Source organism: Lacerta agilis, chromosome 2 (genome assembly GCF_009819535.1).
Source record: "Lacerta agilis isolate rLacAgi1 chromosome 2, rLacAgi1.pri, whole genome shotgun sequence".
Taxonomy (NCBI): Eukaryota; Metazoa; Chordata; class Lepidosauria; order Squamata; family Lacertidae; genus Lacerta; species Lacerta agilis.
In genome coordinates this window covers 106,342,820-106,359,412 of record NC_046313.1, presented here as the reverse complement: position 1 = coordinate 106,359,412, position 16,593 = coordinate 106,342,820, and the positions used below count along the sequence as shown (strand labels likewise).

General features: G+C 47.9%; 1 protein-coding gene across 1 annotated transcript; it reads left to right on the top strand.

Annotated features, from left to right (window-relative positions):
- Positions 1–1,134: 1,134 nt before the first annotated feature.
- Positions 1,135–15,090, top strand: LOC117042117. Its single transcript, XM_033141599.1, has 7 exons — positions 1,135–1,347; positions 4,386–4,868; positions 6,543–6,638; positions 8,837–8,941; positions 10,151–10,308; positions 11,786–11,889; positions 13,850–15,090. The coding sequence occupies exons 2-7, from the start codon at positions 4,394–4,396 to the stop codon at positions 14,049–14,051; spliced, it is 1,140 nt and encodes a 379-aa protein (XP_032997490.1). The 5' UTR covers positions 1,135–1,347; positions 4,386–4,393; the 3' UTR covers positions 14,052–15,090.
- Positions 15,091–16,593: the final 1,503 nt, after the last annotated feature.

Here is a 16,593-nt window from a genome sequence, read left to right as displayed (position 1 = left end):
GTTATTTGCATATGCCACTTGCCATAGCAATGAAATGAAATGTACTGAAGACAGAGGTAAAAACTTAACTATAGAAAATACATTTTGGGGGTTTACATCAATGATCAAATAATAGATCTTATTCTAATTGCCCCCGTTTAGTAGTGATCGTGTATGATGAACCCCTGTTTTCTTGCGAAAGACCCATGACTCCTAGGCATGGGACAAGCAGAAGTGTGGATGAGCAAGTTGTGCTCTGCGCCGATTCTTCCTGCCCAGGGATCGTGACCGAGAAGGCGGATTCCTGGGCTAAGGGCTAGGAAGCCATTTAAATTTGTTCTTGGTATGAGCTTTTGTGTGCATGCACACTTCTTCAGATACCAATGCATGCACACGAAAGCTCATACCAAGAACAAATTTAGTTGGTCTCTAAGGTGCTACTGGAAGGAATTTTTTTTATTTTTTATTTTGTTTCGACTACAGCAGACCAACATGGCTACCTACCTGTAACTCTGTGTTTGTGTTCGTGTGTGTGTGTGTGTGTGTGTGTGTGAGAAATACCAGAAAACAACTCTGGATAGTTCTTCAAATCAGCCAAATTCTGCAAGAAACTTAAGCTCTCTCTTCTGCAAGGGAGAATATTCTGCAAGTCAGCATTCTCTCTTCTTCGGCCGAGGGAGTTACCGTACGCTTGCAGCTCCATGAAACGCAAGGCATAAGCGCTCGATTGCCAAATATCTGTCACAGTCTGGAGGCACCAACTGCCCAGAAGGGAACTGGAACGCACATACCTGCCAAAAGACCCAAGTCCTCGTCTGACCCAGGAACCAGGACGGTGGTGAATAAAAACGCATTGCGGTTTTCATACTACCGTTATTTCCAGGAGCCCCGTTGCGTACTGACTCAAGGGATTCAGGTTTGTAATTTCAGAACCTTTGGAGCTGGCTGAGCTGACCTGTTTACTGCCCAGGATTTGAAATTGTTCCCTTAAAATGTTCCCTCCTTCCACATGGGTCACTGTGGGTCGCACTTGCGCCTGTCGCTCCAAAAATCCCCTCGGCCTCCTTGGTGTTGACATCCCTCTGTTATTTAATGTCTGCTGGCCTTGGCAAAACCAAGCTGGGCCCGATTTAGCCTGCTCAGTTAGGCAGGGTGACCCACATTACGCCCCAAGCTCCCTCCCAGGACCACTGCCGAGCTGAGCTCCCCTTTCAGTTAGTCGCCGGTTTCCTTGGGAGCTGTCAGAACTGACCAAATCTCCTTGGACTGAGAAAGAGCCAAGGGAAGGCCTGAGGTTAGGATTCAGCCAGGAGCTCAACTTTTTCCCCTATACTGGTTTGAGAGGAACCCGAGACGGTGAAATTCCAGGTACGTCACCAAGAATTTGTAAAGGCTTGGTGTGTGAAGGGCAGCTAAAAGTAACAGTGGGACATTCTCCCTAAGGAGGTTGTGGGTTCTCCTTCCTTGGAGTCTTTTAAGCAGAGGTTGGATGGCCGTCTGTCAGGGGTGCTTTAGCTGAGATTCCTACATTGCAGGAGGAAGGCCCATTTGGGGGGGGGGGTTCGGGTCAAAGTTTTTGAGTTTTTTCAGGCAGGAGGTAAAATGTTGAGCTTTTTTAAGGGGAGCCACAGTTGTTCAGCTTCTTTGGGGGGAGCCAATGATCTACCAGTGATCTACTGCAGATGTCCGGTGATCTACCGGTGGATCACGATCTACCTGTTGGACATGCCTGGACTAGAGGACCCTCAGGGTCCCTTCCAGCTCTACAATTCTAAAAGGGCACCCCTGATCCTTGATGCATGTGAGATGTGCTATCTATCATTCTAGACAGATGCAGGTAGCGCTGTGGTCTAAACCACTAAGCCTCTTGGGCTTGTCGATCGGAAGGTCGGCGGTTCGAATCCCTGCGACGGGGTGAGCTCCCGTTGCTCTGTCCCAGCTCCTGCCAACCTAGCAGCTCGAAAGCACGCCAGTGCAAGTAGATAAATAGGTAGCGCTGCGGCAGGAAGGTAAAACGGCGTTTCCGTGCGCTTTGGCTTCCGTCATAGTGTCCTGTTGCGCAGGAAGCGGTTTAGTCATGCTGGCCACGTGACCCGGAAAGCTGTCTGCGGATAAACGCCAGCTCCCTCGGCCTGAAAGCGAGATGAGCGCCACAACCCCATAGTCGCCTTTGACTGGACTTAACCGTCCAGGGGAATAAAATCTTCCAAGTTATCCAGCATGTCTTATGATACAGGGAGTGAAGAGATTGCCGGTGCAATCTGCTCAGAAGCAAGTCCCATTGAATTCCATGGGGCTTACTCCCAGTTTCTTTGTGCGTAGGATTCTAGCCTGAGCTGCTATCTAGAAAGCAACCTTTCTAGGTGTCTTAGGCGAGCTGGTTTCTCCCAGCCTTCACACACACACACACACACACACACACAAACATCTCACCTGTAATATGGAAATAATAATGCTGCTTAAAGTTTGAGAGGTTAGTCTAGATGCTGCCTGAGGTGCCCCACGCAGCCTTGTCATTCTTGGTTGTCAAACTGAAGTTTGATCAGGGAACAGTTAACAGAACTGGCAGGATCGCTGGCTGTGGTGGAGAGGTCAAGGCCTGTTTTTGTTAAAAGATACATCTCTGAATAGGTGGACTGGAAGGAGAGAACTACATAAGGAATGGGGTTCAGTTTCCTGCCCCCTTCCTGACTGGGGGCGAGCGCAGAAAGCAGAACAGCCAATTCCTGAGCCTAGAGATGGGAGCACTGTCGGGACTGGTTTGTTCTCTGCGAGAATCTAGAACTGTGGCTTCGGGATTCTCCCCACCGCTCCAACCACCTTAGAAATTTAAGTGTGGGAGCAAGATCTTTTGGGAAATTCACCAGTGGCCTTTATGCCAAAGAAAGCAAGCTCAAGATACACGCTGGGACCACTGAGAACTCTTACTACTCAGAGGCTAACAATAGTATTTGGCCACGCAAAGATGTCTTTAGGTTTATAACAAGACCTCACACTTGAAATGCTTTGAAAATTCGAAAGCTTACCTTGCAGTTTTCCTCATTGTCATTCTTCTGATGGAGAAGATGTTATACGAAATGTACTAGATTAACTGCAAATCACTCTTCTAGATATTGAGCTATTGTGGTCAATAGAAAATTGGCTCGTTTCGACTTTCTCACAATAGCGGCCGTTCCTCTGATATGCAGCCAGAGTAATTAAATATGCAGCAATCACTTCTGAGACTTCACTCCGTTGTTCTTTCCTTACCAATCTTTTTTTCCACCTCAGCCTCACTGTTTTTCGTGACGGGGTTGGTCGCATCTACTTTATAATTTTTTTATGCCGGTGTCCTAACCACTGTGGGGTCCATTGGGGTCAGCAGATAGGTCATTTCGACCCATCTGAGTTCATGACCGCCCACCACACCCTGAGAGATATTCAGGGCAGCTGCAATGAAACAGACTGTTGAGCGCGATCCTTTTGGGGAGAGGCAATGGATGGGTTGGTCTTCCCACACAGGTTCCAGCCAACCACCTTATTAGGGGTTCGGGAAATAACTAGCTGGCTAGCAGGAAGGTAGTCATCCCTTATAGTCCCTGGTTCTTGACCTGTGCTTGAGTCCAGTCTGGAATGAGCTCTTCTGTAGGCATCTAGGCATAGTCTAACTGGGTCATTTCTTCTCTCTGGGTGAGTATCTGTGGAGGGGACAATATGGGGTGTTTATGTAAATGGGGTCGGACTTAAGAACACAACATGCCATATACCAGGCCAGAGATTTGTCCATCTAGCCTAGTGTTGTGGGTCTCCAGCAGAAATCTTTCACTTCATTTGCTCTCAGATCCTTTTAAACGTAAGGTGGAGATTGAATTTGCAAAGCAAGTGATCTACTCCAGAGCTGTGCTTCCCACACCTGAAAACTGCAGGTTCTCTCCCCTCAACTCCTCTTCCATCCGAGCTTGAACTGACCAGTTTCTGTTCCTACTGCTCACCCTCGACTGAAAAGGCTCTTGACGCAGGAGCAGCCAGAGTGGTGCCTTCCAGATTCCTTGTCCATCGGTCATTCTGGCTGCGGCTAATGCAAGCTGGATGCGGGTGGCGCTGGGGTCTAAACCACTGACCCTCTTGGGCTTGCCGATCAGAAAGTCAGTGGTTCGAATCCCCGCAATGGAGTGAGCTCCCATTGCTCTGTCCCAGCTCCTGCCAACCTAGCAGTTTGAAAGCACACCCTTGGCCTGAAAATGAGATGAGTGCCACAACCCCATCGTCACCTTTGGCTGGACTTAACTGTCCAGAGACCCTTTACCTTTTACCTTAATGCAAGCTGTAGTCCAAAAACATCTTGGCTACTCATGCTGTAACACAACCAGTTTACAATTATGCTCCCTAATAGACATGTAAGAATTTCCTTCTTCTCTTCTTTCTAGCCAGCGTGATGGATGCGAACTCTCTAATAAGTCCCACTGGGGAAAGGGTTTGTTCGATCTGTTTGAAGCCTTGCCAAGGCCCAGCCACGCAACCCTGCGGACACAGCTTTTGCCCGTTGTGCTCCAACCGATCCTGGGTGGATGAACTAAAGGAGAAAGTCACCTGCCCTGGATGCAGAGAAACCTTTCTGAGAAACAAGCCAAGCTCTTATGAACCTCTTGGTAAAACGGCAGAGGCCGCCCGGCTGACCACAGTGGATGAAACAAAACAGTCAGCTCAGAGTATCTGTGAGATACACAAGGAAATATTAAATCTTTTCTGTGTTGAGGATCAAGCCCCAATTTGTTCAGTCTGCAGAAAATCCTGGGATCATTCATCACACACTGTGATTCCCAGATGGGAGGACAGTTTTCCAAGATCAGAGCCTTCCAATACTGGCATTGTAGGATACCCGGACACTGCACCTTGCGTCAAAGGAAACGGTAAAGAAATGTGGCGTTTTGTAATGAAAAGTGCATGGCTCGTGATATCCTGAAGCAAACGTTCCGGGAATTGATAGATAAATGTATGGAAGTAAAACTAAAGGTTTATCCTCACGCCGTTTTATGGTTTCATGCCCTGCGTCCTGTCAAGGGGAGGGCAGCTTTGCAGAACTGGTTTCTTTTGAGGTGGAGGTGGGGATTCAACTCTGCATGCATAGCTCTTCAAAGGCTTGCAGCACAAAAAAACGGGAAAAATATGTCCCCACCGACAGTGAAAGAATAGCTCTCACAAAAATCTGGAAGGTAGCAGCTATGTACAAGCTTCCGGAATTGATTGGAGCGAGTGAAGGCAGACAAGAGAGAGGACATGTTAAAGATAAACGGAAACCACGCATTGGATTTAGAACATAAATATGGATGAATGTGGTAGTTTTTCCTATGTAGTAAAATGTTAAGTATAGTATAATTATACTGGCGCTTCACACACACACACCCCAAAAAAGCAGAAAAATTGCACTAACCCAGGGATTCCTAAACTATGGCCCGTGGACCACTGAGTTTTATTCAGGGGGTTCTGCGGCATGTCTGTGAAGAACAGTGGGGTGCAGTAGCCCCATTGTTCTTAGAACCTGGCAGACCAGAAGGTGAGCAGGACAGACCAGAAGCAACAGGAGAAAAGTCACTTTAAAAGGGTTGGAGAGGATTAGCAGCGAATCTGATGGGAGGCTAGAATTAAGAAGCTTAATCTCGATGCGATTAAATAGGGAATCTAGTATCTAGCACAGTGCATTGCAATTGCTGCAACAGGCTGGTGTGAGCCACTAAGACCCTCAGCAAAAGTGGCCGATGGGGGAAAACACTGGGAGCCATTGCACTAATCAACTTATTGGGGGGTGGAGAGAGAGGAAAGGATACTGAATACACCCCGCCCCCTATGATTTCATGCCTTTTTAAAGCAAACTATACTTGTGTATCCCTGGGTGTTGGATCCAGTGGCGTAGCATGGGTTGCCAGTGCCCGGGGCCATGCAGAGGGGTGGGTGTGAGGAAGCGAAGCAGGCAGAGCACGCATGCACATTCAACTGCCTAGCGGCATCTGCATCACCCAGGAGACCACTGCTGCAGAGATAAGAAAATAAGAGTTGTTCCAATGTCTGGAGAGGTCACTTCCTGCTTCGCATGGAGAAGCTGTTTTCAACAGAACCCAGCGACGGAAGCAAGCAGCTGCACTGAGGCAGCACTGGGTGCTGAAATTTCGCACCCCTAATAATTTTGTTCCTGGGTCAACCACCCCTGTGCTTCCAATGCTACACCACTGGTTGGATCAGAATAGGAAATCTGGCATGTGACATCTGTTTGGGCATGGAGTCCCATAGCCAGCTTAGGTTCCACACACACAGAAAAAGCCTCCTTTCTGGCACATATGGTCCCTAACTGGATCAGTGTGAGCATTTTTTATTCCCAAACAGACAGGGTGAGTAGATACACAAGCAGCATTAGTTGCAAAGCACAGTCTCCAAGCTCTCTCAGTCACCACCAAAAGTTTAAACGTTGCCCGGTAGCTGCTTACCAGTGACACCTAGATACATAAAATACATATCCCAGATAAAATGTTTCCAACGGCTGCGGAAGATATGGTCAGAAATCATTGTCGGTTTGTGTTTACCCTTCAAAGGAGAGGTCCTTGGTGGGAATGAGAAGGACAACACAGATAAGCTCATGCTGATCGAGCCGCAGGTTGACTTCAACTTGGAGGAAAACAAGGAAGAAGGTAAAAAAGGGTTTGCTAAGAATGTAAGAGCCACGTATCTCTCTTTTTTTATTATTAAAAAAAATCATATTTATTGATTTTCCAATATATTTCTCCAATTACCAATCAAATTAAAATCCAAATTAATTATACAATTCCCAATTAAAACAATTCCAATTATGCCAAATTTTTATAATTTGTGGACTCCCCATGTCTCGGACTCCGGAGCGCTTTTCTCATCTCTTTCAGTTGCCTTCACGGTCCAATACTTTCACAGCCTCTGATATATGCCAGCAAGCAGACACGATTATAATAAGTAATGTCTCTGTATGGGTAAAGTCACTCTAATAAAATCCAAATGCCACATTCTGGCCGGCGCCATCTTCTCCCTCCTTCTCAGACCGAACTTCCCACACAGCTCTCTCCCCCGCGAGCCTTCCATCCACCCCTTTCCAGGAGAGCCAGACACCTCCATAAATTCCATTATCAATCGTCCGTCAAGGCTGGCTTCTCCCTTTGAAGTGGTGTTCAGCTTCACGGGTTCTCCTCGGCAATTAATCTTTGCTGCGCCATTACCAGCCGGAAGTCCTCCTAGAGAGCCACGTATCTCAACATGCCGCTGGGGAGAGAAGCGATACACCAGAAGAGCTCTGCTGGATCAGGCCAGTGGTCCATTTAGCACAGCATCCTCTTCTCGCAGTGGCCAACCAGATACCTACGGGAAGCTGGCAAGCAGGACCTGAATACAAGAGCACTCTCCTCGCTCGTGGTTCTCAGCCGCCGGCATTCAGAGGCATGCTGCTTCCAGCACTGGTGGTAGAACATAGCCATTGTGCCTCACAGGAGAAGGCTGCCTCCAAGCCTTGCTTGTGAGCATCCCATAGGCACCTGGTAGGTCGTTTTGGATAAAGGGATACGGGACTTGGCTGAGAAGCCGCTAAGACTCTGATATGGAGGAGGTTGGGGAAAGACCGTAGAGCTTATGTGCATGCAGAAGGCCCCAGCTTCAATCCTCAGCCTCTTCAGGTAGGGCTGTGAGAGACCTCTGCCTGAAACTCCAGGCAGCCTCTGCCAGTCGTTGTTGATATCTGTGTAAGGTAGCACCTGTGTTCTGTTTTCAACCAGCTGTACCCGCAGTCAGGGCCGGTGCTAGGGTTTTTTGTGCCCTAGGCGAGATCACCTTCTGGCGCCCCCCCCCCCCGGCCAATCCCTAGCACCGGCCCTGCGGAGAAGCCCGATTTCGGGCTGCTCCCCCTCCCCTCTGCCACTGACGGAGCAGCACCAGGCGGGGGCGGGGGGCAGGCTGGCCTGCGCCCCCTCCATTTTGGTGCCCTAGGCAACTGCCTAGTTCGCCTAAATGGACGCGCCGGCCCTGCCCACAGTGCAAGGCGTGAAGGTGCTGAGTCTAGACCTAGACTCAGACCCAAGGCAGACCAAGACCCCTTGAGCTAGAGCAGGCTGAGATGGGACCCTGTAACCTGAGGCACCACTGTATAATATTGTGATAGTTTTAACCATCAATCATGGCATTTAACAGCCTGATATTTTATTATTGACTCTGCTGCTATGACAATTGGATATGGGGCTCATGAGATTGTTTTAGCGCTTACTATGATTGGATGAGCAGGAGGCGCTGTGGTCTAAACCACAGAGCCTAGGGCTTGCCGATCAGAAGGTCGGCGGTTCGAATCCCCGCAACGAGGTGAGCTCCTGTTGCTTGGTCCCTGCTCCTGCCAACCTAGCAGTTCAAAAGCACGTCAAAGTGCAAGTAGATAAATAGGTACTGCTCCGGCGGGAAGGTAAACGGCGTTTCCGTGCGCTACTCTGGTTCACCAGCAGCGGCTTAGTCATGACCCGGAAGCTGTATGCCGGCTCCCTCGGCCAGTAAAGTGAGATGAGCGCCGCAACCCCAGAGTCATTCGCGACTGGACCTAACGGTCAGGGGTCCTTTACCTTTATGATTGGATTTATGTGTCATGGCTGTCTTATACTCTGCCTGGTGGTGGTGGTCCCTGGGTTTTGGTACTATATTGATTTTATTGTATTTTTAAGGTTGTATGGTTTAGAATCTGTGTTCATCGTGCTATAGTTGTACATCACCTAGGGAGGATATACTGAGCAGAAATTTGTGCGCGCAGCAAAAAGCAAGCAAAAACAACAACAACAAAAAACACCAAATCCCTAAATAAATAAGCAGAGTGTGTTCCCCTTCTTCACAGAAACTCCATCAAACTCTAGGGTCCAAAATTCCATTACATGGATCCTCCTGGTACTGTTCATCATCCAGATTGTGGGCTTGGTGACAACCATCTTCGTTTTCACAAGTGAGTGGGAAACAACCGGGTACCGTCAATAGATTGGTAGTTGTTGCAGCAACGAGCTCATAAATGATTATATTTGCTTGCTTTGCTATAAGCTAATTGGCTTGCTTTGATGTTACCCTTATCTGCGGGACTTGGGTGCTGGGCTCTGAAAAGCCCAGCAAAGGGGAGCTATCTGTAAGATTTGGGTATTTGCCACCTATGACCTCACCTGGGCAGATGTCAGAAACCAGGCTGAGGAAAGCTACTTTGATGAGGAATGGTGGGAGCGTCCCCCTCTTCCTGCTCCTGACCAGGATCCTGAAGCTGCCCAGGAGCAGTGGAGCAGTATAGATTTGGAGCAGTGGTTTGCAGAGGGGCATAGTTCGGAAGACAACAGCTGGGCAGAACTGAGTGGGGAAGAGCTAGGAGAAGAAGAGCAGGGAGAGAGAGAATTAAGAGACTCCCTTTCGCTGGAAAGTGTCCCAGCGCTCAGTCTAAGATCAAGGAGAGCAGATAAGGTAGCTACGCACAAGGCCAAATGGTTGCGAGATCAGGTTGCGAGACAAGGAAGTGACGGGGGTGACTCAGGGGGAAGTGGGTGGAAACCTTAATTGGGAGCACCTTTCCTCCGAGAATGGAGTCTTTGTTCTTTCTCTGTGAACATTAAACATCTCTATAACTGGTAAGAGATTGTTTTTGCTTTGTTCTGCTTATCCACGGCCAAAGGGAGGGAGGAAGCCGTTTCCCCGAAGCCTGACAGCGGGTGAAGTGATGGGAAGCCCTGGCCAGAGTGACGTGTGCTGCTTTGTGTATACAGAATGTATGAATGTTTGCTTGGGTGCGGACTTGCCATCTCCTTGCTGCGGTGCCCATCCTGCGTCTGTAAAGCAGGCTGATTTGCTGTGATTCTGCACCTTTCTTTAACAAAGCACTAGAACCGATCACTCTGGTGTTGTGGACATCCTTCTTTGGTATCCCTGCACCCAAGCGCTCCCAGGAGCCCTCCTTTGGGACTGCGGTTCAGGCTCGTTATATAATGCATTTATATAACGATCAGGTAGAATAGCAATGGATGGGAGCGAGTACCGTGAGGGGTGGAGTTACATGACAACTGGCCAGTTGCATTGTGGGAGGTGGGGGAATCTTTGTGTCTCCTGCCAATGCCCTGAGTTCCTCGGGAAGCGGACGGGTTTCTATAACAAACGAAACAATGCTGGTTCTCGTTGTCAGAGGCTGAGCTACCAGCCCCTTGTTGCCCATCTGGCTGGATTGTGAACCAAGGGAACTGCTATCATGTCTTGCAACTGGAAGGGTCCTGGGATGCCGGCCAGCGCCACTGTTCCTCGCTCGGTGCCTCCCTGGCTGTAGTTGCGGACTTGGAGAAACTGGTAAGAGAAGGGGCCTGCTCAGATTGCATGCTTTATACTTTTTAAAGGCTCCGTTTCAGAGCATGCGTCCTGTTAATATGCAGCGGTAAGCCAATGTGGTTCGCTCCAGGTATTGTCTGACTACAACTCCCATTAGCTGGAACTGATGGGAGCTGAAGTCCAGCAATGTCTGGAAGGCATCATGACAGCAGTTCCTGCACTGCTATATCCAACCAGGAAAGTGTGTCTTCAGTTTTAATGTTTCAACATGTGGGATGTGATACATAAGTAGCAGTCAAGTACAACATTCCTTGTTTTCCTAGAGTGGACATGCAAGGGAATGTTTGGTCCAGCCAGTCGGAACTTCCTGTTTCCTCCTGGGCTGGGACATACTTCCTTTGCATGTGACTAGAGGTGGGCATGACCTTACCTGCCCAGGTAACAAAAGGACAGGGCACGCAGCACCCTCTCTCTCTTCGACTCTCTTTTTTACTTCCTCCATCTTTGGAGCAGCTTTTTAGCTGAAGATGCTCTGTTGACTTCCAGCCAACAGAGGACGCTGGGATTATCCCCATATGGGATAGTTCCACATGTATATATTTTGTAACTAAGTCCGCCTTCAGGGATCCAACTGTGAACTGATGATGATGTGAGTAAACTTCTTTTGTATACAGTACTTCACACAAGATTGTGACATGTTTATTCTTTTAGGAGGGATATAAAGGGGACTTACAATTCAGTATTGAATTGTATGATATTGAGAGGCTTAAACAAGCCTGCAACCAGCTACCTGCTGTGCGTTAAAAGGGGAATGTGAAACTCTGCTAAGTATATTATAGAAACAATATTAATAAGGATATTAATATCAATATAAGGATATTAATAAACAACATATCCTCTCCTGCATCCCTGAACATTCCCACACAACACTGGCTGAAAACTTCTGTATGTCACAAAGTCAGCTGTATCTGAAGAAGTGTGCATGTACACGAAAGCTCATACCAAGAGCAAACTTAGTTGGTCTCTAAGGTGCTACTGGAAGGAATTTATTATTATTATTATTATTTTGTTTTGACTATGGCAGACCAACACGGCTACCTACCTGTAACTCACCAAGCACAGTAATCCATAATTTTTATCTTTATGAGTTTTATTTTTATTGTGTGTGTGTAGACACACACACGTATGCACACATGCACAGACACTTGTATATCACTTTGATAGTATGAAATCGTGGCATTTAAGTGTTTTGATCAGTCCAACAAACAAACAAATATGTGAGCTTGGTGCCCAGTACTCCTGAGATGAAACCTAGCTATTCATCGCTCAACTCTGCTCTGGTTTTCATATAAACACATAATATGCATAAATTTGGTAGCTGGCCCAGCATTAGAAACAAACAAGTTATTTTTTAAGTCAGGTCCCTTGGCTATCCTAAATATACAAAATCTAGCCCTGAAACATTCTGAACCCCACATTCTCTCTCTTTCGGAACCAGAAAGTCGCCATGCAAGACAAAGGCCCCTTTGACCACTGGGTTGGCCTGCTCAGAGAACCGGGAGGAAGCTGGAAATGGACCGATGGGGCGGATTTCAACAACCTGTGAGTTCTTCATGCCCGAGCACCCACAGCTGGGCAACTGCTGACATTCCTGCATTTCAGCGGGCTGGACTAGATGGCCCTTGGGGTCCCTCCCGACTCTACCATTCTATAATTCTATGAAATGACACCCTTGGGGAGCTTAGCTTAGTCCCCACCATATATCCAATGCACCATCACCTAAAGACTCTTGTTCTCAACAACCGTTTGCTAGACATCATTGGGAATTGCTCCTGGTGGCGTTCTTGTGCTGTTTCGGTGTCGCTTGTTCTGGTGTTGAAAGACTTTGACAATTTATAGGCTCCTCCACAAAACCTGTCCAATCAGCATACATCCTGATTTGCTTGCTCAAAAGCTTACGTAGCGGTTAGACTATGCCTAGTCTTGATTGCTCAGCTGTTCTGATCTGTTTACGGTCCAGTTGTACCGCAGAGAACATTCATCCTGATCTCCTTACAGGGTGTGTCCATGTCTTCCTTTTCACCATTTGTTTGCCCCATGCTTTACAGAGCATTTCCTAACCGCAGAAAGTGAGGGGTGTTTTTTTCAAAATGGATTTGCTGTGCTAGGGTGACATTTAATCAGCACGAACTCCTGAAAGCTGAAACCTAATATCTGGTGTGTGCTTGAATCCCTTCTGCAAAGTAATGACAGCCTGGAGGCATTCATAGTGGGTTGTGTAGTTGTTGTTTAGCTTAATAATAATAGTAAAACTAATAATAATAATAATAATAATAATAATAATAATAATAATACCCCGCCATCTAGCTTGTTGTGCTCGCCCCAATCTCTGAATGGTAAGAGGCACCAATGGTTACAGCACTTACCCAGGGTTTTGTTTTCTTAGAACAGAGGTCAGTGGGAGCTGTGATGTCAGTCTAGGATATATGTGGTCTAAACCACTGAGCCTCTTAGGTTTGCCAATCAGAAGGTTGGCGGTTTGAATCCCTGCGATGGGGTGAGCTCCCGTTGCTCTGTCCCAGCTCCTGCCAACCTAGCAGTTCGAAAGCACGCCAGTGAAAGTAGATAAATAGATACCACTGTGGCAGGAAGGTAAACGGCGTGCGCTCTGGCTTCCATCACGGTGTTCCGTTGCGCCAGAAGCAGTTTAGTCATGCTGGCCACATGACCCAGAAAACTGTCTGTGGACAAACGGCAGCTCCCTTGGCCTGAAAGTGAGATGAGCGCCGCAACCCCATAGTCGCCTTTGACTGGACTTAACCATCCAGGGGTCCTTTACCTTTACCTTTTTACCCTATATAGTTTTGTTGACACATACAGGTGAAACTCGAAAAATTAGAATGTCGTGGAAAGGTTCGTTTCTTTCAGTAATTCAACTTAAAAGGTGAAACTAATATATGAGATAGACTCATGACATGCAAAGCGAGATATGTCAAGCCTTTATTTGTTATAATTGTGATGATTATGGCATACAGCTGATAAGAACCCCAAATTAACAGTTTCAGCTTTGGGGTTTTCATCAGCTGTACGCCATAATCATCACAATAATAACAAGCAAAGGCTTGACATATGTCGCTTTGCATGTCATGAGTCTATCTCATATATTAAACTCCAGTAGCTAATGAAAACAATTGCTTACATAAATGGACTTTTCCATGATATTCTAGTTTCACCTGTATATACAACCTGAGCATATGCTGGAAGGGTTCACAACATTAACACTCTTAGCAGATCTTGCTTCTCCATCAGGTTTCCAGGGAAGGCGCAAGCGACAGCTTTGAGTGCAGCACAAAGCAAAGGAAGCAAGGCAGGGATGTTTTGCCCAACACGGGTCTCGAACACACGACCCTGAGGTTCAGAGTTTCACACTCTACCAACTGAGCTATATACAAGTAAACTAATAGTGCATGTCGCTTTGGGCCCATCGATTAGGAAAGCACCTCTGAAATTTTGCAGGCAAACAGCTGTCTTGTTTACGTGTCTGTTTACTCTTCCTTTGCAGTTTTGAAGTGGAAGGAGATGGAGACTGTGCCTTCCTTAGCAAGGGGGTCCTGAACAGTGGAGACTGCTCTGCTGAGAAGAAGTGGCTGTGCAGCTGGAAAGCACAGACAAGAGCCGGATCCTACAGCCCTGTTGGGGGACGTGAAACCTTAGCAGCAGACTTTGTGCCAAAGGACATTTCCACGCTTTTACCGTGTTCCTAGCTGCCACTCCCTCTGTGTGTGTGTGTGCAGTGATAAATCAGTCACCAACCCAAGTGACCAAGCTCGCATCCTAGAGGGTAGCCTCCCTTTGGGGATTTGAGCACGCGATCAACGCTTTCTCGTGGCGTCAAAGGTGATGCAAGGAAACATCCTAACGCATTCTGTTCTTAGAAATCTTCTTTTTTTCGTTCCTGGCAGTTGCAATCTTAAGCATAACTTTCTTGAGAGCCGGTCCCATTGAATTCACTGGGGTTTACTTCTGGGTAACTAGGCAGAGGATTGTCCCTCTGTTTTAGTGCAGGCGCTCTCTAATCAGTTTTAAGAATGGCCTGTGATGATGAAGATGACCGCCTCAGCTTTCCTTTTAGATGAAAACATGGGCAGGTTTGTGGGCCCCAGGACAGGTGAAATTCTTCAGCAGAGCACAACCCAAATCTCAGCCACTGAAAGGCTTAAACAGTGAAACAAGCGTCGAGATCCACCAGTTCTAAAACCTTGCAGTTCTGAGATCAGTCCGGATGTATTTCGGACCTGACACTCAGTCGCTGAATGCCCAGGTTAGAATTAACAGTTTTATGGTTCTGTCATGAGACAGAATGTTGCGTAGTCAAAGTTTTCCAAGCAGAGAGTGGGGAATGTTTTTGCCCTCACTCGTATGGAAACGCTGGTTAGGAAACGAAGATATTTATATCGCTGTTGGAAGGGAAATCATTGTGACCTATATAGTAAGAGCATTAAAGAAGACACAACCTGCTGTTCGTCGGTGCGGGGCAACCAGTGACATATCTCTGCGACAGCTTTATTGCTCCGTAACCTTTGCTCTGGAAGAGGGAGCGTTTCCGAGAAGCAATCCCTGCATGGGCCCATGCTGGCGGCCCATGTTCGCTATCATATTTACGCATGTGGCGCATAGCTGGAATACTGCACATAGATCCAGTATCCATTGCGGAGGCTAGCATGACAACACAGCCCTCTGCGAAGCTGTTTGCAGACTCAGCCCGGGAGGGCAGAGGTAATAAATGCAGCCCAACAAATGTCAGCACCAATGTTTCTCCCTCTGTGCGTGCACGTACGTGTTTGTGTGTGTGCGTTTGTGTGTGCATTTGTGGTCTGTGTTGACAAGGAAATTATGCTGTTCTTCGGGGCCTCGGTTCTTGAAATTCCTCCTTGTATATCACTGTGAAAGGAGGCCTCTGGGCCCCCTTATGTCGTTGCAGGGCCGGCCCTACCATTTGACAATGTGAGTCAGTCGACTCAGGAGGCAGGTGCTGGAGGCCAGGGAAGCAGAGCAAGATGTTGGTGTATATGCTGCTCAACCTGCTGTGCACCTGCCCCCTCCCCCCAGCTTGCTTGCTGCCCTCAGGTTGGGGCAGACGCTGTCTTATCCCCAACCTGGTCAGTTTCTGTACATGGAATGGAAGGGAGATGAAATCTTGTCCTTTGCCTCAGGTAGCAAAACATATTCAGCTCACCGTGTTTGGGTGCCCCAGCTTAGTTCTGGACCATGCAGTGTGTGTGTGTGTGTGTGTGTGTGTGTGCGCGCGCCACCTATGTGTTGTTTTCACAGATGGATCACTTCCTAGTCAATGTGACTATTAACGGTGGCTGAGGGCTAGCGCCACCTCCTGGACTGGATGTATGCAAGCAGGCAGTCAGGTGGAAGCTGGATGAGGGCAGAACCAGGTTGGTTGGGCAGTCAGTGCCCCAATCCCCATAATGGATCAGCCTCCACTGTCCCAACCACCCTGCCTGGAAGCTTTTGCAGGCACACACTTTATTGAAAGGGAGATCACGCACACCTGCCCCAGTGCAATCAGAATGCCTCGATCATTTGAGAGCCCCATCTAATTGTATTAAGCCCAAAGGGTAAGGTAAAGGTAAAGGGACCCCTGACCGTTAAGTTCAGTCGCAGACAACTCTGGGGTTGCGGCTCTCATCTTGCTTTATCGGCCAAGGGAGCCGGCGTACAGCTTCCAGGTCATGTGGCCAGCATGACTAAGCCGCTTCTGGCTAACCAGAGCAGCGCACGGAAACGGCGTTTACCTTCTTTGCACTTTGATGTGCTTTCAAACTGCTAGGTTGGCAGGAGCTGGAACCGAGCAACAGTAGCTCACCCCATCGCGGGGATTCGAACCGCCGACCTTCTGATCGGCAAGCCCTAGGCTCTGTGGTTTAACCCACAGCGCCTTAATTGTATTAAGCCCAAAGGGTACTGTGCAATAACTAAGTTTGGTCAGCGGGTGGCAGCACCTATTCACACTGCAGCTCACTAGGTTGTTTCAGCTTGGGCTAATTTACTTTTAAGAAAACAAGTGCAGTACTAGAAGCAGCAGCAGCAGCAGCAGCAGCAAGGTTTAAAAAAAGACTGAACAGAGGAAGAAGAAGAGGAGGAGGAGGAGTTTGGATTTGATATCCCACTTTATCACTACCCGAAGGAGTCTCAAAGCGGCTAGCATTCTCCTTTCCCTTCCTCCCCCACAACAAACACTCTGTGAGGTGAGTGGGGCTGAGAGACTTCAAAGAAGTGTGACTAGCCCAAGGT

What these genes read in the sequence shown, in the direction of transcription:
- LOC117042117 (XM_033141599.1), top strand. Translation starts at nt 4,394, where the DNA reads ATGGATGCGAACTCTCTAATAAGTCCCACTGGGGAAAGGGTTTGTTCG. An exon ending in GGAGGAAAACAAGGAAGAAG is followed by an intron (nt 6,639 to 8,836) that starts GTAAAAAAGGGT and finishes CCTTCTTCACAG; the next exon opens with AAACTCCATCAAACTCTAGG. An exon ending in AACCATCTTCGTTTTCACAA is followed by an intron (nt 8,942 to 10,150) that starts GTGAGTGGGAAA and finishes TCTCGTTGTCAG; the next exon opens with AGGCTGAGCTACCAGCCCCT.